The sequence below is a fragment of the Lates calcarifer genome, linkage group LG2 (genome assembly GCF_001640805.2).
Source record: "Lates calcarifer isolate ASB-BC8 linkage group LG2, TLL_Latcal_v3, whole genome shotgun sequence".
In the NCBI taxonomy this organism is placed as follows: domain Eukaryota; kingdom Metazoa; phylum Chordata; class Actinopteri; family Centropomidae; genus Lates; species Lates calcarifer.
The window spans coordinates 6,870,859-6,892,963 of NC_066834.1; the positions used below are offsets into that span (position 1 = coordinate 6,870,859).

Consider the following 22,105-nt stretch of genomic DNA (forward strand, 5'->3'; position numbering starts at 1 on the left):
CACCACCACCCCAAGCCAGTGAATCACTGGGTGTTAAGCTTTGTTCATGTCAACTGAAACTGCTAATTTGTAACTTCTCTCACTTTATAGTTCAGAAGAGGAAAGAGCAGAGGACGGTCACTGTGGTTTTCCTGTCTCACTATATAAAGCAAAGGTTTTATAGGACTTTTTTTTGCTGATGGGTGATAAGATGACAATGAATCAGTAAGTAATGACAGTGTAACATCATAAAGTAAGTAATGTAGAAAGATTTGGTTTTTCATACTGTGAGCATGATGCCTGACAAAGGTCTAATGTGACAATATGCAGGAATTCAGACACAATAACATAATAAAAGGCACAATCAGGTGGTTCATTTAGCAAGCTTGGAGTCAGCATGACCAGCAAAACAAACCAAATTCCTTGTGTTAACCTATTTTGGAACATGTGTTCAATTCAAAGAAAATCTATGCCTGTGCCCTTTGAGTCTGACTTTCATTAATATTCAAAAATGTAAATTTGGATCAGTGAGGTGCTCTGCAGGGTGTTGACACTCGTCGTCCTGAAGTCTAATTGCACCCTTTTAGGAAGTAAGCACAGAGCAGGCTGAAGAAAGGAAACAAAATCTCCATGTAATACACTGTTGAATGTAAGAAGGGCCCTCCCCTGAAAACAAAACAAAACATAAAAAAAGATCACTGAGGTGTTTCATTTTTGACAAACATCACATCATCAACCCAGCATCACCTCTGCACTGAGAAGATTCTGGGTGTAGTGTGTGTGGAGTGTAATTCAGATGACATGTCAGCCTGTCCCCGGGACAAAATATTGGTGTGGATTATAGAGATGGACTGAACAGTGGGTGTAATGTCTTGGATGGCTCAGTCCATATTCACCCAGTTCTTGGTTCTGGACATCTACATCCTAGTCAAGTTTTGAAAGATCATTTCTTAACCCTGCTCTGTGTGGCAATATTCCCAGTGGTGCAAAGCAAAAGCGAATTATATTTACTCAAGTACAGTACTAAGATACAGTTTTATATTTTACTTGAGTACTTCAATTTTCTCAAATGTATACTTCTACTCCACAACAATTCAGAAGGAGCATTTGTGCTACAGCTTTAGATTCTAGTTCCTACTTTCCATACTAAATTGACCAGCTTATAAACAACAACACAACACAAGATTAGAGCTATGGCAGTAAAATGCGAGTTACACACTGATGCATCACTGTTAACAACCTAATAATGTCATATGTAAAAATGTCAGTCACATGCAATAATTTTCTGCAGAGTGAGTACCTTTACTTCTGATACTTTAAGAATATTTTACTGGTGATACCACTGATATTTTACTGATAATGCACTTTTACTTAATTATGTTTTTCAGCCAGGACATTTACTCATAATCTGGTATTTTTACATTGTTGTATAGATATTTTAACCTATGGAAAAGATCTGAATACTTCCTAATGCCTGCTTCTATGTCTCAGTGGAGATAAAACCGGATATAATCAGGCTAACAAGCTCCCCCTCAGCAGCAGAGTCCACTGTCTTTACATGGATGACCTGAGTGGCTTCATGATTAACTTATAGAGCATGCAGTTGGATGAGCAGGGGACACGATGGCATCAAAACTGATCTGCAGCAGCAATTATTGGGTTCTGTCCTCAAGTCTGAGTGCATGTATGAGTGCTTGGTTGCTATCTACACGTGTGTGTTCATGTGACAGGGCACGATTGTGTACAGATTTGTATGTACCTAGCGAAGCTGGGGGCATTTATTTCACCAGAGAGAGCATAGCAAGAGTACTCCGCCATTCAAACACGTCACACGCTACATGAACACTCTGCACTGTCTGCTGGGGGCTGGCTGGCCTGGGCCAACCTTAGACCCTGCACTCTCTAACACCAGATGTAGGTCGCAGAGTGCTGCAGGGGCTGGGGGAATGTGGTGTCTGTGTGTGTGTGTTAGCGGGGAGGTTGTAGTGTTTTGTGCACACACGTGTATGTGTATATGCACTCAGAGGGGGGGTGGGTTAGAGTTACGATTGTAGTGGATGAGTTCATCATCAAGGACATGGCCCCCAGCACACTGTCTCCATTGCTGTCACATTGCATCGTCACAAACAGGCCACATGAAGCCTGACAGCCTGGCAGACTAGACCGATGGGGACTCTCACTGGTCCCTCACTGTGGTTCTCTCCATTGTTTTCCTTTTGCTTAAACTGGCTAAGCCTCACTGTGCATTAGCAGCTTATTAATTGAAATGTAATGAGCAAAGGATTTGATCACAGGGGGCAGCAAAAAAGGTTCATGAGCTCCACTCCAGTAAGTAGCTGAATTAATCCTTAACTAAAACAACGCTGTGATGATTTTTTTTTCTTCTTTCTTAATGTAGCGATAATAAAAATATGTACTCACCCTGAAATCCAAATGGTCCATTAACAGCATGACTGCAGTGAATGAGTAAGAGAAATTCAATGCTCTGTGGCAGCCAGGGGACCAGATTAACATGTTGACCCCTGGATTAGTCTTGGTGGCTGTGTGAACTTTACACAGTGTCTAGCTCCTGACAGTGTATCATCAGGTCAGTGTATCTCACTCTAAAGTACAGCTGTTTTCATCTGAAACCCTAATTTTAGCTGTGTACCAAGTTCAGGAGCGTATCTATGTTTCCAGGATCCTTTGTTCCACAGCTAAGTATTCTGTTAACACACATTAACCCTCCTATTGTGTTCGGGTGACCTGTTTTAAGTAAAAATATTTCCTGAATATTATCCAGCTCTTTTCTATTGGAGGCTTCAGAACAGCTATATAAACATAACAACCCTCACCTTACTTCAAACCCATTTCATAAGTTCCCTCAGGCCTATTATATTTAAAGCCATATGGCAGTGCTGGGGAACAGAAAACCCTGTTGAGTTTCCACAATAGCCCACGTCAAATTTAAGCAAAAACAGAGCTGGGGAACAAATTTATATACAAATTACATGCCTACAAACTCAAAGCAGGTTTTGAGTATAAAAATGACAAGACAGAGAGACTTAACAGATGCTATACTCAGCAATTGTATACAATTTATCCTGAAGGGGACATGAATGTATGTACCAAATTTCATGACAGTCCATGTATAAAATATTCATCAAGGCATTTCACTAAAAACCACAAATGTGGACCTCGTGGTGGCGCTCGAGGAAGTCAGCAGATCATCAAAGTCATTAGGATTCATCCTATTTAATCATCAGACCATGAATGTCTGTATAAATTTGCCATCCAAGCAGTTTGTTGGTGAGTTATTTCTGTCTTTACCGAAGCTGTGGACCAACACATCGACTGATAAGCCAACACAGAGAGTCATAGAGGACCATATCTGATGCTTTAAGGTGTAACTTGGCATTTTGGGAAATACAATTATTCACTTCAGGAAGTTAAGAAATTATGATCAAGACATAATCTGACATGTAAACGCCCCCATAAAACCACAGCGCATTGTGTTTACATATTGACTTTTGTACAAATTGACATATAACGTGTTAATTAGTGAGCTTTGGAGGTGTTCTTATGCTCATTTTATTACTTTTGGACAGAGCCAGCTGTTTCTGCCTTTTGACAGTCTGTGTGCTAAGTGAAGCTAACTAGCTGCTGGCTGTAGCTTCAGATTTAACAAACATGAGAGAGATGAGAGTTTTAATCTACCTCAAAGGCGAATAAGCGTATTTCCAAAACTGTTCAACTATTTAACTGTAAAATTTTAAGTCCTGTTTATTTCCTAGACACTAATCTCTCTAACTAATCGTTTTTGATACCACTAAAGTGCAACAGTTAAATTTTGATTTAAAAAAAAAAACAGTTTTTGCTAGTAAATCCCTGCTTTGCTTTACGTCCCCACTCTGAGAAGACGCAGCTCTCTAGAGTGAAGTTTTTCTAATCTAAACTGATTACAGTGGTGATGGCAGCCTTCCCTGCTGAGTGCCAGTTTCAGCACATCCCCCACACACTTTCTCCCTAACCTCCTCCCTCCCTCCCTTATCATCACAGCTGATTGCACTGCTGATGCCCTGTTAACCCCGTCTTCACCATGGCCATAAATAGAAACCACAAAGCGGCAGTGAGGCAGTGATAAAACAATGCCGAGTGTTTCTGCCTGTGCTGTGGATCACTGGAGTGGGCCAGTGTGTCCAAAGTCACCATTTGTAACTTAAACAAGATCTGCTGTGAATTGTCTGAGATACACAAGCACTGACATCTTTAGGCAATGAGCTACATATGCCATAGCCACTGATGCATGTAGCAATAATGCATTAATGATGCACATAAATATTTCAGTTGCTTTTCACACTGTGAACTATTGGTCTTAGGCTTCTTATGTTCAGTGAATGCTGCACTACCATCCACATACAGTACAGTTGTTTAGGCCAGCTGGTTTAATGTGCCATCCATTAGAGTGAGATTAAAGGGTGAGACAGTGAAACTGATGAAATGTGGGTTCAGTAAATCCTTGATTTCAAGCATGTAATATATTTAAATGAGAGTTTAAGAGGTCAAGAGGGTCCACTGGGGTCATCACTACTTTTGCCTTAAATTATACCATCGCAGTGGTGGTATTATAAGCTCCCAGTGGACTAAAATTCAAATTACATGTCCAGGTTATTCTTTCCAATGAGGGGCGCTTCAACACTTGGCATGGGAATCTAAAAATCATCACCTAAGACAGACTAACCAGTTTTAATGTATTTAACTGTAATATAATTTGAAGCCCATAAAAGCCAGTGAAACCAATGAAAAACTGAACTGTCACCAAAAACACCTTTGCAACATGATAGCTACATGTTGACAAATTGCGCACCACTGAATAAAGAGGCACTTTTTGCAGCTTTGCCACTAAATAAAATAATTACTGTAAAATAAAAGACTGGTGAGATAAATAACACACAGAATGAAATTTAATAGCACAGCATGAATGATATCAATGAAAACCAGTAGGGTTAATAAAGCATAGCGTTATTTACCAAGCGCCTGAGTTGACTGACATTTGTATCACACTTTTGTCAGTTCTTCCCAGCGTATTAACATTTCCTAATAATATATTTAAACATGATCTGGATAAGCAGCACAAAATGGATGGATGGATTGATTAATTAAAAAAATTATAATCCACATATTTTACATTAGGTCATAGGACTGGAATAATAAAATGCTGGGGCTTTTTCAGCCAGTTTTAATAGCTGCATGCCTTTTTTGAGCTGCAGTACATTTTAAAACTTCAAGACCTGTACATACTCTTTATAAATCTGTGGTCTCTAACCTTTAGGCTAATAACTCCTTCAAACAAATCAGTGTCTTGCAATCCCACATCACAAGTTAGTTTTCACTGTGAACATTAGACGTGATGAAAGGATTTTTAGTGACCTGAGGAAAAGAATATAGAATTTTTCACAAAAAGGTGAAAAAAGAACAAATTAAAACTAACAACGTCATTCTACCTTATGCTTTTAATCATCTTGGAACCCTCAGGTTGGGAACTACTACAGTAAACAAACTAATAAAAGCTAAAAATACTCTGATCCAACTTTTTCTCTGCGACTCTGATACCTCAATACAGGGTGTGTACCAATACTGATCCCATACCAGTGCTCTCTCTCTCTCTACTCCAGAAGCTTTTCACAGCATAAATCATTGGAATCCTTTTTATAAAATGTAACACAAAGCCAGGGATTGCTGTGGCACTAAAGCCTGAGTTGGCAACCTAGCAGAACTGAATGAATCTGAGAGCAGAAAACAATGAATTTTGTAACAACATTAACAAAGAAACAGTATTTAATGTGAATTGCTCACATCATGACTGACATCCAAACCCCTTAATAATATCAACACTGGACCTGTGTTTTAAATTAATGTATCCCTATAAAACGCCTATAACATTGTCTTACATTTACATTTAGCTATACCTCACAACACAGATGCCACTTATTAAGAAAATACACGTTTATTGACAACAAGTTGCATTACAAATAGATTTTCTCTGGAAATTCAAATTCACCATTTGCAACAATACTGTACTGTATAATTCATCAGAGTATCATATCAAAACTATCTGCACCGAAAACAACTCCTCAGTGACTCTTCCCAGTTATGTGATAATCAAATGTTGTTAAATACAACTAACACATCTGAAATATTAAAGAGAAATTCATGTTTTTTCTGTGTTTTCAATGTCAATTCCAGTATAGAAAAGCAAACAGTACCCCAAAATGTAGCATGATTACCGGGCTGAGCAATAAGAAGCAAAACTGGGGAAAATTGACTGTTAATGTAAGAAAAAGGTAAGTGGAAATCAAACAGAAACTGTAATTTTCCCACTTGGCAGAGATCATTCTGGGAAAATAGAGTATTTTCTTTTTTAAATTCAGACAATTAAACTGTGCATCACAATATTAAAAAACTGATATAGTGCCCAGTTCTTGCTTATGAGACTGTGGTAATGAAAAAAAGAATGAACAGTACACTGCAATATATGATACTGAAATTAAATTTATAAGACTGAATACTATAAATACAGACAACACCTGAGAGATTAGAGTACAGATCAGTATCGGTCATAATATGGTCTCTGATGATGGGAGTTGTATCCCTGGTTGGAGCCTGGAGCACCTGACTGATATCCACTTCCATGCCCCCAGTGCCGGTCCTGGTCCCTGTCCCTGTCCCTGTCCCTGTCCCTATCCCTATCCCTGTCCCTGTCCCTGTCATGCCAGTGTTGCTGCTCACGACGATCCCCTCTCCAGCCTTGGCCTCCTCCCCAGCCTCTGCCTCCTCCCCACCCATGACCTCCGCGTCCACGACGGTCCTGGTACCTAGACAGAGATGGGTATTAATTAACTGGGTTTCTCTTATCTCTTGTCCCAATTATAGAAACCAGATTACTGCGTACAGAAAAAAAAGTAATAATAATAAAACTTTGTAACCTGAGTCTTAAAGTTAATGTAAAGTCAGAATAGTTAAACCTGTGTCCCTTAAAGGGGCATGTTAACTATTTAACAAATAAAAGCCTGTTTTCTTGACATGTGTAGTGCTTTATTTCAAGCAAATCTGACTTCAGTTTCTCCAAAATCATGATTTCCAGTTTATACTTTTTTTTATATTGTTGTAGACTACATATATATAGTTTTGGTTAGACTATTGGTTAGACAAAACAAGACAATTGAAGAATTTACCTTAGATTCTGACCTGTGAGGGACGTTATCCCCTATTTTTTGATATTTTTACAGACAAAGCGTTTAAGTGAATTATCGTTAAATTGATCAATATTGAAAATTATTGTTGGTTGCAGCCCTAGCTACACGACAGTGTTGCTATATCATCAGTGTATAAAACACTGCTCCACGATTACAGTATAGTACATTTAGTATATCACATGGTTATTATAGACAGACTTTTAGCGACCGTTCAGTACAAACCCTACCCATGAAGACTATATAATATACAGGTTATTTTGTAGCCGTTTCTGCCAACTTTGCGACCTAACGTTACATCACCTGTTATCCCTGCCTCTCTGGTTTCCTCCCGCACGACCCCTCCAGTCCTCGACTATGGGTGGGCGGTCAGCTGGACGGTTCAAGTACTCCTGGTACTCATGGTCCTCTGACGTGAATCTGTGGGCAAACAGCTCCTCGTACTTCTGCAGGTTTTCCGTGCTCTCGGTCATTTCTGTAATCACACAAGAAAACGTCGCAGAAGCACTGGTTGTCACTGCAACGCCGCTAACAAGGTTATGTTGAAGTTTTATTTCGTTTACTGGCGGCTAATCCTGTTTGGTCTTGTTTTAGCTGCCGCAAGACACTTCCTCATGTCTACCAATAAAAGCGGGGCTGATATGGACCCAGTTAGCGTTATTCAAAGACATAAAACAACTCAAAAATCACATTTAAAAGCATTTTAACGGTAACGCGTTGAAAACACCCTCACATAGGAGGTATATATTGTTAAGTTTCTTAACATATTACTACCTGTAATCATGCACAGACTTGTCCAAAATCCTAACACCAGTGCGTCGCTGAAAATCTTCCTCCGGGAACATATGAACGTGTTTTCGAAAAGTTCCGGGAGCGCGCGCACCTGCCACTGATTGACGGCTGTTTTCATGCCAGTTAAGAAACAGGACCAACAGTCGATAGCAAATTAATGTTAATTGAAAACAACAGTTGACTTTAAAAGGCAAGTTACTGAAGCGTATTTTGAGCTGAAGACGCTAATGAGTGGCGCAGATATATACATACATTTGTCATAACCGTTATTTGACTTAATTTAGGAGAGAGTGCCAACTGCTGGGAGCCTAAAACATGTAAGTTCACCTTAATTTAGAGAAACCTATCACCTTTGTTGGTCGTTTGTTATGCTACTCTATCTACGGTTTGAATTATACGTGATTTCAGACCTCAGTTTGGGCTTCAAACTTCGATTGAAACCGCAGACACCACCGCAGATACCACAGGTTTAAAGGGGGAAAAAAAGAGTGGGTGGCTCTGGCAGAGGCGTGAGCAGGTGGAAGCCGCTCCGTGTCGCTGCTGCTGCTGCTGCTCCTGCCGCCCCTCATATGAAACGCAATCCCGTTGGGGAGGAAGAAACTCTACGCAGCGAGCAAGCAGGGAAATGCAAACATTAACTTAATTCATCAGCGCCGATTGTTTGAGGAGAGTGGGGAAGAAGCCATTCCGGAGTGGGATTTATTCTGTCGCGCGTGTGAAGAGGAAAAACAAACGAGCAAAGAGAAAAAACTTCCTGAAATGACCGGGGTTCTGTGAGACTGAGCTTGACAACCCGGTGAATCGAGTTTACGAAGAAGTGCTCTCATATTTCAGTTGTCTCTCAGCAGCACAGAGGACTTGTTCGAAGCTGGCACACGAGAAACGAACTCTTTGGACCTCTAATCATCTGTGGACTTTGACTGCGCTTCTAAACATTGTTTTCCTCTCAACCCACAGCAAATAAAACCGACATATAAAAAGGAGTTGTTCCTCAAGTCCGCGGCAATGGGGTGAGTAGCCTAGTAATCCAGAAAGCGCTGCCCTTCAGAGCGCCTCTCGTGACACCTGCACTGACCGAAATGGTGCGTGTCTATGTGTGTGTGGTGAAAATACAGGAAAAAAAATACCTCTACAACAGTCTAGTTCACCTGTCAAGCCTCTGAATAAATTTGATTATAATTGTCGCTGTTCCCTCAGCGCTCCCTTCTACGCGTTGGGCGCTGAGGAAAACCACACATTTACTATGTTGTAAGCAGATTATTTGGCAATGTGAGAAATTTTAAGATGAGAGTCCGATGTCATGTGTTATAATGCTTGATGCCATATTTCCAATCATGGATTTATGTGTTATTTTTGCGCAGAATTTCAAATGAATCCGTCTGATTCCCTTTTGAATACTTCCTTTCCTCCTTATTTGCCTGTAGTTTTTGTGAGGCTCATGATATGGAGGTGTCAGAGTCAACACTGCCCACTGATAAGGAGAGATGGTACTTCTGGGAGTGTGTGTATTTTAGTGTGTGTGTTGTCCACAGGGCTGGAGGTAGTGGTGTACTCCCACAGTTGTTTACAGGGTACAGAATATTATTTTGCCTCCATGGTCTGCTGTGGTGTGAAGGTTGACTTTGTGGTTCAGTGCTACAGTTATGCAATCATGAATTCCCTTCACATCTAGATGTATTGCTCAGTTATCTTTCTTAAGTTCTCTATCCTGTTTGTTTGGCTTTTATTTGACTTAGAAATTGCTGTAATAACAGCTCAATGTAATTTATTTCTTTCAGAATCTAACCAGTCTCTGAATTGTTTCTGTATGTGTCTGTAACTTTATGAATGTTGGCATTTGTGACATTAAGATCTTGGTTTATGCTCAAATATGAGGCAAGAGGTGAATAATAAGCAGCAGTAACTCTCAGAAAGTAAATGAAATGTGCCACAGTGCATGTTTTTCCTGGGCAGACATGTTTTCTTTAATGTGTAAGAAACCAGTTCTACAGTAAAGACAACTCCTCAAGAGTTTGGCGTACTCGCTCAGCAGGTTTGAAACTGAGAGGAGTCACCAGTGTTGTGTCACGAAACTGGCCGAGTAGACCAGCTGCAGCATGGCAGCTAGTTCAATTCAAGGGAGGAAGTCACACCTACAGAGAGAGTCATGGCAACAAGTTTCCTTTTTCCAGTTCCCTGGTTTCAGTCAGTGCCAACCTGTAGTATCACCTGACAGGTGAATACTTTTCAGATGGTGGAAACAAATGACTGTAAGGAAAATGAATCCAATCAGCCATTCTCAAAATCCATTGTTCAGGGTTATAAACTGATAGGGTATGTTCAGGGCTGTAACTAATGATTGTTTTCAGAGTCATTTAATTTTCCTCATGAAAATTGCCCCATTACAAGTTCTCAGGTCTCAAGTTTTCAGACTTCAGACATATTATTTAGAAGACTGACATCAAACCATCAAATATTCACATTTGACACACTAAAACCAACAGTAACTTATATTGCTGGTTTGATCAGTTGTTAATAGATAAAATTGGCAATGGTTACTTTTTAGTTAATATTTCAAATGACTTCTTCAGCACTCACTGAATTAACAAGTTGTGAATGGGTTAATCATCAAATCTAAAATGTCATAAAAGTACAGAAAAAAACTCATCACATGTCATCAGTTTAAGGTGATGTCCTTAAATAGCTTGTTTTGTCTGATCAGCAGTCCAAAACCAAAAGAATTAAAGTTACTCTCATAGAAGACAAGAAAACCAACAAAAGTTTCATTTGAGAAGCTGGAATCAGCTGACTTTTAACATTTTTGCTTAAGAAATTAAACAAACTCAATTGACTTATCAGTTAGGGCCACAAATAACAATTAGTCATTAATATTTTTTTCTTTTTAGTTAATTCTCAGAGATTTTAGAAAACAAAATCCCCAAACAGTATAAAACATCTCAGACGAGAATAAAAATCAAGTCTGAGTTCATGCGTATTCTTAATTGTGCAACATATTACGTCCTGATTACACTTGGTAATGGTGCAATGTGTCCTGCCCTAAGTGACCAGTCAATATAGATAAGAGTGTGTGTTTGTGTGTTTTCTTGGTGGTGGAAACTATAGATCATTTGTAGTGTTTTTCTGCAGGATTTATGTGTCGCTTTGTCCCTGAAGCTCTTGGCTCCTAAATGGAGTTATAGATTAACTATATGTCACACAACAGACACACACATTAACACCCCTTGTATCGGTCTTCCTCTGTGCTTTTCCTATCAGATCTTTGATCATGTTATCTATCGGTACCCACTTAACCTTAACAGATTTGTTATTGGTCACATCATTTCCACGTAATTTAGAAAGCATGATACTGTATGTATAAGTCCATTTTCTGACATTGTACATGTGCAGCAAGATTGCCGAGTTTAAAGAGGCTGATGAAATTCTGATAACAGTAGCAAAGAAAGTGATGGTAATTGTATTTTTAAGTACAGTTCCACAGCTTAAGCACTGCATCTCAAAAATAAAGCTCAGATTGCCCGAAAGACCCTTCTTACTGAATAAGTGGTCACAGAGACCGCAGTGCAATCAGCATATTGCTATTTAAAGTACGTCATGCTGGGAGCAGCCCTAACACATGGATAGATGATAATCTCCTGGCTGGCCACTGAGTGACAGCTAAAGGCTTAACACTCATTGATTAGGCTCTGTGACATGTGACGTGGCAGTGGGTCTCTTGGCTGCCCAGGCAGGAGAGTGGACTGTAAGCCTAATCCGAGTGTGAGTTGTCTGGCTGTGGCTGAAGGCTGGTAGGGGATGGTTGTAGAGGTGTAGTAGGGGGAGTAGAAGCAGGTCTCACTGTTAAAGAATCATGGGTAAATGAAAGGGGACAGACTGACGGTGGATTGGACGACTCCTCACCAGATGGTTGAGGCCTAGGAGGCCATCTGCTGCCATGCTGAGCGTCTGTGGAGACTTCCTCACTCCCTTTTCCTCCGAGCTCTCAGATTAAGTTGGGCTCTGCGTCTTATCACCTCAGTGTGGTGGAGGAGGTCCTGCTGTGGTTGCTGGTTTGAGTCTGGCCTGTTGCCTTCGTTGCATGGGATACTGTCGCTCTCTGTGGTTTAATGAGCTGCACTGGCATGAGGTACGCTTCAGTATACTGCGAAAACACTGAAAGTAATAATGAAGGTCATCTTCAATAATGTCAGTTAAAACAGTTATGAAATGAAATAATTTGAAACAAACAATGATAAGAATACTACTATAGGTTCAAAACTGTTGTTGATTTATTTCATTGTTGGTCAGGTAATTGTTGAACCATTTAACATTAAAAGAAAAACAAAAAACACATCAAATAGCTGAAGTAATGTATTTCACTACCAAAAGACTCACTTGCACTCACTTTATTATTAAAATTTCAGTCCTCAGGCCCTCATGAGAAATGTAAACAGTGTTAATAAAGTCAGTACAAGAGATTGATAGCGTTTGTGTTAGTGTGTGGGATTTTTGTGTCTGCGGTTTTGATCTGACACTGGTCAATAAGACTTTCTGTTGAATTTTGTTGTAAAGCTAATAAAGCTGATCTGCTTTAAAATACTGTTCATGAAATAGGATATTTTCAACAATGATATCAAGTCACCTTGATACAGTACCTCCCATTTTGTTAACTTCAGGTGATTATTCAGCCCAAGCTTTTTAGAAATAAGTGATTCTGTTAAGAAATCTAGGAGAAACTTAAAAAATAAAATCTGTAATAAAATGCTGGTCAGTAAAATTAGAAGACATCAGGAGACTTCAAATGAGGTAAAATGTAGTAGTATTGAAGATTTGCTTATTTTATCCCTCCCATCCAACATTTATTTCTCTTTGCATTATACCATCTACCATCATCTAATAAAGAAGAAATGCCTTTAACTAACCTTTTAATGGATGAATAATGCTGACATTGGAAACCTTAATTAAGCTGAGACAAAATGCGGCTTTTTTGTAAATGTCAGAAGAAGATAAAGTATGATGTAGAACTGTCATTGTTCTCTTATAATTAATAAATTCATTAATGTATGCCACACAGCATTTCAGAATCAGACTGTCTGACTCAGCACGGATCCTAGAGTCCACCTTTTGCATGATACAGTATGTGAAGGCAAATCTGCCCTCCCTTTTTTGACCTCCTGACATCATTAGAAGAGCAGTGTGTTTATTGTGATAAAAACCCAGGTGGTGTTGTAATGATGATCCCACAGAGCTTTCCTCTCCTGCCTACTTTTGCTCATTCACACAGACAAAATGCTGCTCTCGCTAATAAGGCAGCTCTGCTCTCCAGCGTGCCTCGGAGGTAAAAAATGACAGAGAGCCTCAACTCTGTTCATCTGACTTATGAAGAGGATCACACCGGTTAATGAGAATTCAAGTTATTAGATTTTGGTATTTTATGTTCACAAAAGAACTCTGCTTGATAGTCATAACACATTTGTTTCTACTCTGTCATTTTCATATTGCCAAAGTCACCAGATCTGTGCACCTTGTGACCTAGATATGAGTTTCTCATTTTCCCTCTCTGACAGATTTGGGAGAAGATGTTCTTTTGTTACTTGGCCCCACAGAGAAGCCAATGGAAACTTAATGTTTTGTTGTCAGCACCAGTTGAGAAAGTGAAGAAGGATAAGTGCTCTTATTCAGTGTTCCTTTCCTGTTGCGCTGTAGATATTTGACAAGTGAATAATGCAGCTTATGTCACCAGAGTTCGTTTGAACAGACAGAAATGCAAATTCTTTGCATTTGTCAGACCACTTGGGTTCAAGGACAGAATTTTATAGATGGTAATGTATAGTGATATAATGATTTTAAGTAGTTGTTGTAGCCTGGTGATGGTCCTGCTTAAGTGCTTTTCCCAATGATAACTTGACTATCTTGAATTGGACAAACGCACGTGAAGCCGTGGAGTAATGTAATGTGTTCACTACCTATACATTATGCATGTCAGTATGCTTAAAATACTGCTAATGCTCCCAAAGTTGTGTCCTTTGTTAATAAGACTGTTTGCCTGTAAAGAGTGGGTTTTTTTTTGCCTCTAGAGGATTCAGAGGTGGAAAACATATTATCTAAACAGCCAATGACCTTATGAAGTCCCACTGGCAGAGAGATGTTTTCTCACTAATGAAGAGATCCTATTATGGTGTTCATTCATGTCATTGTGCCTGCTGGTCTGCATGCAGTAGTACCTGGATATACAGTTGACTAGCTTATTTGTCTCCAGCTCATTTTACACTCCAAACATGGTGTAAAACTCAGACATCGTGTATGGACGGCATCTCTGCTGACCCATTTAGATGGAGACTTGACACCCCTGTGGAAAAAAAACAGAAAAAAAAAACACTTTCACAGTACAGCAGCAGGTCATCAACTTATCATGTAGAAGGAACAAAAATAGCAGGATATACAGCACTTAGCACATGTTTCCTTGTCCATATTTCATTTTTAAGCCCTACTGCATTGTCTGCCCCATGTTTGTTGTGTGACTTCTAGAGCTGGCAAAGTAACATTATGTTCGCTCCCGGTAGGAACGTGAAGAATGTTGCATTGCACCTAAGATGCTGAGACTGCTGATTTACAGCCTGTTTTGTTGTTAAACTCTTCAGTGTTTGACCTCAGATTCCCAAATCACTGCTTAATTTCTAGACAGCTGTCATGTGTCGCTATCGTTTGGACAGAGAGTTAGATGACTGTGACTGATGAGGAAAGTTTGTTTGGGGAATGAGCCTGGAGCAGTTTCAGGAATCTGGATTAGGCTGTTTTCTCAGCTCGATTGAAACATGCCTGGATTCTACAGGAGAAGCAGAACATGATTACAACGTGACTGCAATCCCTTGCATTAAAATTAACATCCAAACTCTTCATCGTCAAAGATAGAAGCTGTTATTCACACTCCCTCTCAGGACATGGTGTCATCCCCCATCATCTTAAAACATCTCCTTCAAGCAGCAGTATAATCCTTCTCTTGGTAAACTTCACTTAAACTCTGGAGAATACAGTGTTCAGGCAATTCATAGGTAGTGATCGGGCCTAACATGTTAAAGGATTTAAGAAAACAAGAGACAAACGAACTTAGTCGTGCATCACTGGCAATATTGCTGCTCCGTATTCCTCAGAGGTAACGTAGTGCAGTTGTTTAGCATGCTTCCATGGCAGCCTTTTGTTAAAACTTTTCCTCCTCCAAGCTGAATCAAAGTTGTTGGGTGTATGATTTTGTGCTTTTTATGCTTTTTGTGATATGATGATATGTTCATATTTATAGGTATAACGCAGAGCTTTCCCAGCCATTGGCAGTCCTCAGGTATATGGCTGTCAGCACATTCCTTCGTTTTTAATTTATTCTTTTGCCAGTACACAACACGATTGCTGCATCATCGGTGTGTATGAGCCTGAGGTTGGTGCGTAGGTGTACGTAGGCACAGACAGTGCAGACTAACTCAAAGCTGCTCCCCCCACACAGAAACACACACACCTGTAAATTATTTAAAGCACCAGATGGGGACAGAGAGCACCTAACAGGCAGCGGGACAAAGAATTCGGCTGTCATAAAGTCCCAAATGTCGTCTTCTTTTTTTTTTTTTTATCCAGTAAAATCAATCAACCTAATGTTTTTTTTTATCTCAGAAAAGCAGATCACTGGATTCCACCAACAGTTGTGTGAGTGCATCCATGTGTTCAGCAGTGGCCTTTCACTTCTCTTCCCCTGCCAGTGTGAGCTGGCTCCAGACACTGCCACTGCAAAGGTCAGCGTGTGTGTGTTGGTGTGTATGTAAAGCGAGAACAGTGATCTGTATAATGGGTTTTGTTGTTCCCAAAGCAGATGAAGACTGAGATTAGGCTTAAAGGGGACAGTGAATTTATTAGGCTTTCATTTCTGTGAGAAGCATAATCCCAATGGAAGTAAAAGCTTTATTAGCTCATGAATTTTTGCTGCCTGCCAGCCTGTCTGTCTGACATTATTTTCACTGGGACCTCATAGCAGTGCATTAAAGTAATACTGAACTGAATGTCCTCTTGACAACTCCTTTTGCCAATTGCTGTAAAGCATTACAGCAACAATGGCACCATCTGTACCCTGTTAATGAAATCTCTAGTTTTGCCATTCAGGGGGAGATGTGTATGTTTCTTCTTGCTTTGACAGCCGTTTAATTCCAGTGACTTTTTAAGAATATGCTCTCAGATGATTTGGATTTTGGCTTATTTTCCTAAGCACATCCCTGTACTCTAAAAATGCAATATTTGTAATGGTTTTTGTAGTGCATGAATGATTTTTTGCTGCGCCAAGCAAAGCATGGCTCTGCCACTGTGTCCAGCTCAGCACCCTTGTGCAAACTTCAAACATTTTGTTGAAACCCTTCATGTCATGAGAGTAAATGGCAAGCCAAAAGGGGAAAGAAAATAGAGGAAGAAAGAATACTAGAAAGTATCAGGATTTCACAAGGTTTGCAACAGAAAATTAGTCATAATCAGTTTGCTTAAAGCTCTGTCCTGGGAGCACATTTGTAACCAAGTGGGAAGACTATGTGGAGTGGAGATAAATGATCTGTGAACAACTGTTTTACTAGCAATCTCTGCGATTTGCATCACTGCTTTTGCATAGAGTTCAGTTATGGTGCACTCTGACCCATAAATTTGCATTGTTAATAGCTGCAAACAGGCACTGCTGGCTTTTGTGGGAGCAACCAAGAGCGCTTGTAGTTATGCCACCAAACTTCCCACTGTACGAGGACATGTGAATGAATTTCACTGTCTGACTTTTCGATGTGACTTTGATACTTAAGGCATCTGTAAATTTCCCACAAGTGGGATAAATAAAATCTATCTTATCTTATCTGAATGCTTGTCGAAGGCTTGAATGGTGTCTGAAATGGGGTGTAGCCAGCAAAACAGACATTCTCACTAACTTGTTTCTTATCATGTTTTGTACATATATTTTCTTTATTTATGCTTGTGTTTTTCATTTACCACACCAGTTTTATGCAAGATTTGAACTTTTCTCTCAAGCTCTGTTTTTCCATTCTTGACACAAGTACTTATGTCACCGGTCACTTTTTATATGCACAACCAAGTGCAGCTTTATGCATACCTTCTTTTAGAAGAGTTTGTCCAAAAGTATGCATTATTCCCCTTTGTACCATGCACCTCACCCTCTCTATGATGATAGGCTTTTCACCCTGCCTTCGAGTTTGGCAGTTTGGGGCAGCTACCATCAGTGGTTGGATGACACATAATTTGAACTAGTTTGCTTTGAGCAGTACCCCACCATTTTAAACCTTGGAAAACACAAAGAAGAACATCCAAAAGCATATTTCAAGGAAAAGAGATCAAAGCAGCTGGACATGCAATTGGTACCAGGACATACCAATAAAATGTAGTATTACATAGAAAACAAGATAAGAAGACAAAGAGAAACACTTCCAAGTAGTTAAGATAAGAATTGCGCCAAGCAGTGAGAGCCAAGTAAACTACACCCTGTCTGGAAGACACATTCATTTCACATTTTGATTTCTAGCTAAATCAGTATTTCCCATCTGTCTCCCCCATATTCTTCATCTGCATCCGTTACTAAGGTCTCGAGGTGTCCTCTAATCCCTCTCATCCAGCCACTCCACTTAATTGTCCCTCGCTCTTGGAACTTTATAGAAGAGCATTGCAACCACCTTTTTAATATTAGAACTTCCAGTGGATAAATTAAACCTGCTGGGTCCAGTCCCAGTAAAGTACTGCCATCAAAGTGAAGTGTGACTAGTTTTTCACTTTCAGCAGTGGGGTTTTTACAGTGTCAAGTGCCTATACAGTTTGCATGGAGCTGAGAAGTGTACTGCATGCAGGTGTGGTTATTTATACCCCATGCTGTTCTTGAATAATGTCCTAGAAATATTCTTGGCTTTTGATGTTGAATCTAGTAAGGTGAGAAAAGTATGAAGTGGCAAATTCTTGTCTTTAAAATGTCAGACACAGAACTTATAGATTGTTCTTATGTGATTTTTTTTTTTTAATTAATCAGAACTAACACAGTAATCAGAAGAAAGACCATGCGTATGGCTTTTCTCAAGACTGGATTAAACGTGTAGCTTCCTTTTCTTTCCCAGTCATAAAATGTACAGATTAGAAATCTACACCTGCATAATCATACTTTATACCAGCCCACCTGAAGTGATCCAGATTCATCAGACCAGACTGTGTTTTTCCACTCTTCATCTGTCTCATGTTGGTGAGCGTGTGCCCACTGCAGCCTCAGATCTCTGTTCTTGGCTGGCAGGCATGGAACCTGAAGTGGTCCTCTGCTTTTGTAGCCCATCCACCTGGACTTGTCGTTCATTCTGAGATGCTTTTCTGCTCACCACAGTTGTAAAGACTGGTTATCTGAGTTACCATAGTCTATCTGTTAGCTCCAACCCATCTGGCCATTCTCCTCTGACCTGTCCCATGATGTTTCCATCCACAGGACTGCTTCTTATTGGATGTTTTTGTGTTTCGCTTCATTCCGAGTAAACTCTAGACTGTCGTACATGAAAATCCAAGCAGATCAGCAGCTTGTCTCTCACCAACACTCATGTTCAATCAAAGCCACTGAGATCATATTTCTCTCCCCTTTCTGATATTTGATGTGAATATTAACTGAAGTTCCTCGTCATGATTTTATGAATTGCACTGATGCAATATGATTGGCGGATTGGATAATCACATTAATAAGCAGGTGGACAGGTGTTCCTAAACAGCGGGTGTATTTCACAACAGCTTTCAGCTTTTAACATCTGAGTCAGGCTATGGTCATTTGTGTATATGGGTGTGAGTATGAATGACAGAGAGGGAGGATAATCACAGTGTCTGGAGAAAGAGAAAATGTGTCTCTTTGTTTGAAGGGATGTCATAAAGAGGAGGAGTATTTCCACTTTATTTTTTCAGTCTGCAGTCATTCAAGTTTAAGAGGCGGTCTGATCTTGCTCCTTTATCCCCATGTTGATGCTCTTCTGCATCACACGGCCACCGAGCTGCTCATTGCTGGGAGGCAGATTACTTTACCCTCTAAAAGATGGGTGACATAATTTTGAACTTTTCCCCATCACAGTTATTTGGGTTTTGATGCTAATTCTATTTTGGATTTGGCTCCAATTTGGTAAAATACCCAGAATTTCAGCTTTTTTGCATAAATATTTTGTAAGGTTTTCAAAATGATTTGGAGTCAGCAAGAAGATCTGACACTGGGGAGGAGAAATGCTCAACTTGAGTCATGTGAATAGTTTCTAAAATTGGTCACTGAGATGACTCAGAAGTTTTCATCTACTTACCACTGCCATGATAAGTGGAAATCATGTTAACATAATGTTTCCCAGTACAATGGTAGTTTGCTCTATTAAGATGACTGAGCCTCCCCATTAGTTTTTATTACAGGTTTAATTTCAGGGTTTTAATTGAAAACATTATTTTATCATAGAGATAATAGCTTTTAGACACCTTTTAATCCTCATGGTGCCCTTACCAGTCCTTACTACTTGGCGGTGGAAGAATTTCACCACTCAGCTATCATGGTTTAGTTTCAGTTGAAATGCTGCTGCTATGAAGGTACAAAACAGTCTGTATTAGCCAAAGCAAAAACATCTAAAACAGTGAGGAAATGGCTAAAAGATGGTGTTCAATCAGCTAGAAAAACTTTTTTTTCAGAAACTGAATGTTTTTACAGGCTGCTGAAGGCTGAGGAGAAGATTTTTCTCTAAGAGGGCTGGATGATATGGCTGAAATTCATGACATGATATCACCAAGAATATTTTTCCAATATGAACACAGATCAGAATGATGGCCAATGTATTCAAAATCACCTATATAATCTAATCAATGTTCTGTTCAATGCATTGTGCTCCAGTGTTATGAAACACAAATAATTTTTTCAACAAAACAAAAACTCTTATGTTTAACTACTAATGTAATAAGTTAATGGACAAATACAAAAAATCAGACCATGTTGGCATTAGTGTAGTAGTGTGGGAATAGGCAAAAATTGATCTGATGTTACTTTTGACATCAAATTGGTAGTGTTTTATAAAAAGAGTAGGTGCAGTAAGCTGTAGCTTCAGCCTACACCTTTTCACTCTGTGGGGGGAAAAAAACCTTTCTGCTGAGTTGTATTGTTCTCTAGTTTATTATTTTCTCTGGAGTAGGTGGGTATTTGTTGTTGAATGATCTATATAATGAAATAAATATTGTAAACCCACCGATAAACACATATTTTTTCACTGGTTTTGATCAGGCAAACCAGTCCTGCTTTGGATAAGGACCAGCATTCAAACTCTATTTCTGACTACATTTCAGCGTCCATACACCACTGACTGTCCGGCACATTGCTGCTGTCTCTGACAGACTGTACTCTTTCAAGATATTTGTTTGTTTGCCATTTGGAAAAATAATGAGAGTAAGCTGTCAGCTCTCTATTTTTCTTAACTGAAAACTCAACATTTTGAAGCCTCTTTTTTTTTTTTTTTTCCTCTCTTGTTTGACTGTGTTACCACCAGCAGGTAATTGTCTTGAATGTATGTGGTGCACAGAGGAAATCTTCCATTACACAATAGATGTGTATACGCATAAGTTCACAGACCACAAACACTCAGATATGGGTTACTGTCACCTGTGAGAGGGGAGGGGGTGTTGATGTGCTAATGGCTTTGGGTTGCCATGAGGATTTAGGGTTTGTGTTACATTATCACCTGCCCCGTCCATGCTGAGACTCAGGACTCGGCATCTCTGGAGACACAACAGAGTGTTTCGGCAGCCGTAACATGATAAAGGGATGCTAAGAACTCAATACATACTGGAAGTGTGTGCATTGTAAAACGTGGCTCGTTGATCAGAGGATTTTATCTTGATCTGTAGTTACAGTATGTCTCATATTGTCCCTCTCCTCTGTGCTCTACTCTCCAGGGAGCAGCCAATCTACACCACCAGGGCCCATGTCTTCCAAATCGACCCAACCACCAAGAAGAACTGGGTTCCTGCCAGCAAGCAGGCTGTCACAGTCTCCTATTTTTACGACAGCACACGTAACAGCTACCGCATTATCAGCGTGGATGGATCCAAGGTATGTGTGTGTGTGTGTGTGTGTGTGTGTGTGTGTGTGTGTGTGTGTGTGTGCGCTTATGTGTTATGACTTGTGCGCACAAGACAATTTACTGTAAATTAAATGTGTCTACCATATAATGGAGAAAACTCAGCTAACCAAGTTTTACTTTAATGTTAGAATGTCATTTTGATGCTCGGCATGTAGACATATACAGACCCCTTAAAGTCCCATAAGGTGATATGTTATACCTTGATATCATCTTAGGGTTGCTTGGGGAGCCGTGACAAATACTGTGAATTAATAAGCCCTTAAAAAGTCCTTGTATCTGTGCACAACTATATGGGGTTTTGTTGCTCTGCCGTTATGCATTATGTGAGACCAAACTTCTCATGCCTGTAAAATAAAAATTTAACAACACATTTTTTTTATTTTTTAATCACAACTTGCTCAGAGTCTGTATTTTTGTTTTTAAAAAAAGGGCAGAAAATTGTGAAAAATACCCGTCACAGTTTTTGTAAACGTAAGAACCTTCAGAACACAACAAGCGCGCCATATAAGAGAAGTATATAGTGTATACACCATACCTAATGTTGATTTATTATATCACAATTTACACATGACTACAGATATCATGTTTATTCTCACATAGCATCTGCTGCTTATCTAAAATGGCACCTGTTAAGACAGACATGGGTCTTTACAAGGCTAGTTCAGCACAGGATAGAACAGTAACAATTCTCATGTAGGTTGAAATCAGAGTTTGAACGTCAGTGAACATCCCCTCTAACAAATTAACAAGAGCATCCAAGTACTACATGCCTGTTGAGTTGCAGTTAAACTCAATTATCTGTAATTTACTGTCATCAATAAACAGCCAACAGTAATCACACTTCAAGGACCAGAGAGCTTTTAAATAGTACTAGGTCAGCTTTTATTCTTTCCAGTCAAACTCCTCCACTGATTTTATTCACTTGATCTGATCTTTTCCTTGTGAACAATTTTTCACCCATGTGTGTTGAAGAAAAAGGAATGGCTT

At 39.6% G+C, this 22,105-nt stretch overlaps 2 protein-coding genes across 5 annotated transcripts in view; one reads left to right on the forward strand and one right to left on the reverse strand.

Annotated features, from left to right (window-relative positions):
• Nucleotides 1-4,904: 4,904 nt before the first annotated feature.
• ramac (RNA guanine-7 methyltransferase activating subunit) lies at nt 4,905-8,561 on the reverse strand. Of its 2 annotated transcripts, none has more exons than XM_051074620.1 (3): nt 8,414-8,561; nt 7,515-7,686; nt 4,905-6,833 (listed from the first exon to the last, which is right to left on the reverse strand). In XM_051074620.1, exons 2-3 carry the CDS (start codon nt 7,682-7,684, stop codon nt 6,566-6,568), a joined length of 438 nt encoding a protein of 145 aa, XP_050930577.1. In that variant the 5' UTR covers nt 7,685-7,686; nt 8,414-8,561; the 3' UTR covers nt 4,905-6,565. The 2 variants fall into 2 exon arrangements, with proteins under 2 accessions (XP_050930577.1, XP_018539156.1); XM_018683640.2 differs by lacking the exon at nt 8,414-8,561 and adding an exon at nt 7,986-8,137.
• homer2 (homer scaffold protein 2) overlaps nt 8,186-22,105 on the forward strand; it is a 31,164-nt gene continuing 17,244 nt past the window's right edge. Inside the window, exons 1-3 of one of the 3 annotated variants that reach the window (XM_018683637.2) lie at nt 8,581-9,013; nt 15,639-15,757; nt 20,931-21,087. In XM_018683637.2, coding sequence (XP_018539153.1) covers nt 15,684-15,757; nt 20,931-21,087 — 231 coding nt within the window. In that variant the 5' untranslated portion in view covers nt 8,581-9,013; nt 15,639-15,683. Of the gene's footprint in view, nt 8,321-8,580; nt 9,014-15,638; nt 15,758-20,930; nt 21,088-22,105 lie in introns of those variants that run through there. The other 2 variants (XM_018683639.2, XM_051074612.1) reach the window with 2 other exon arrangements.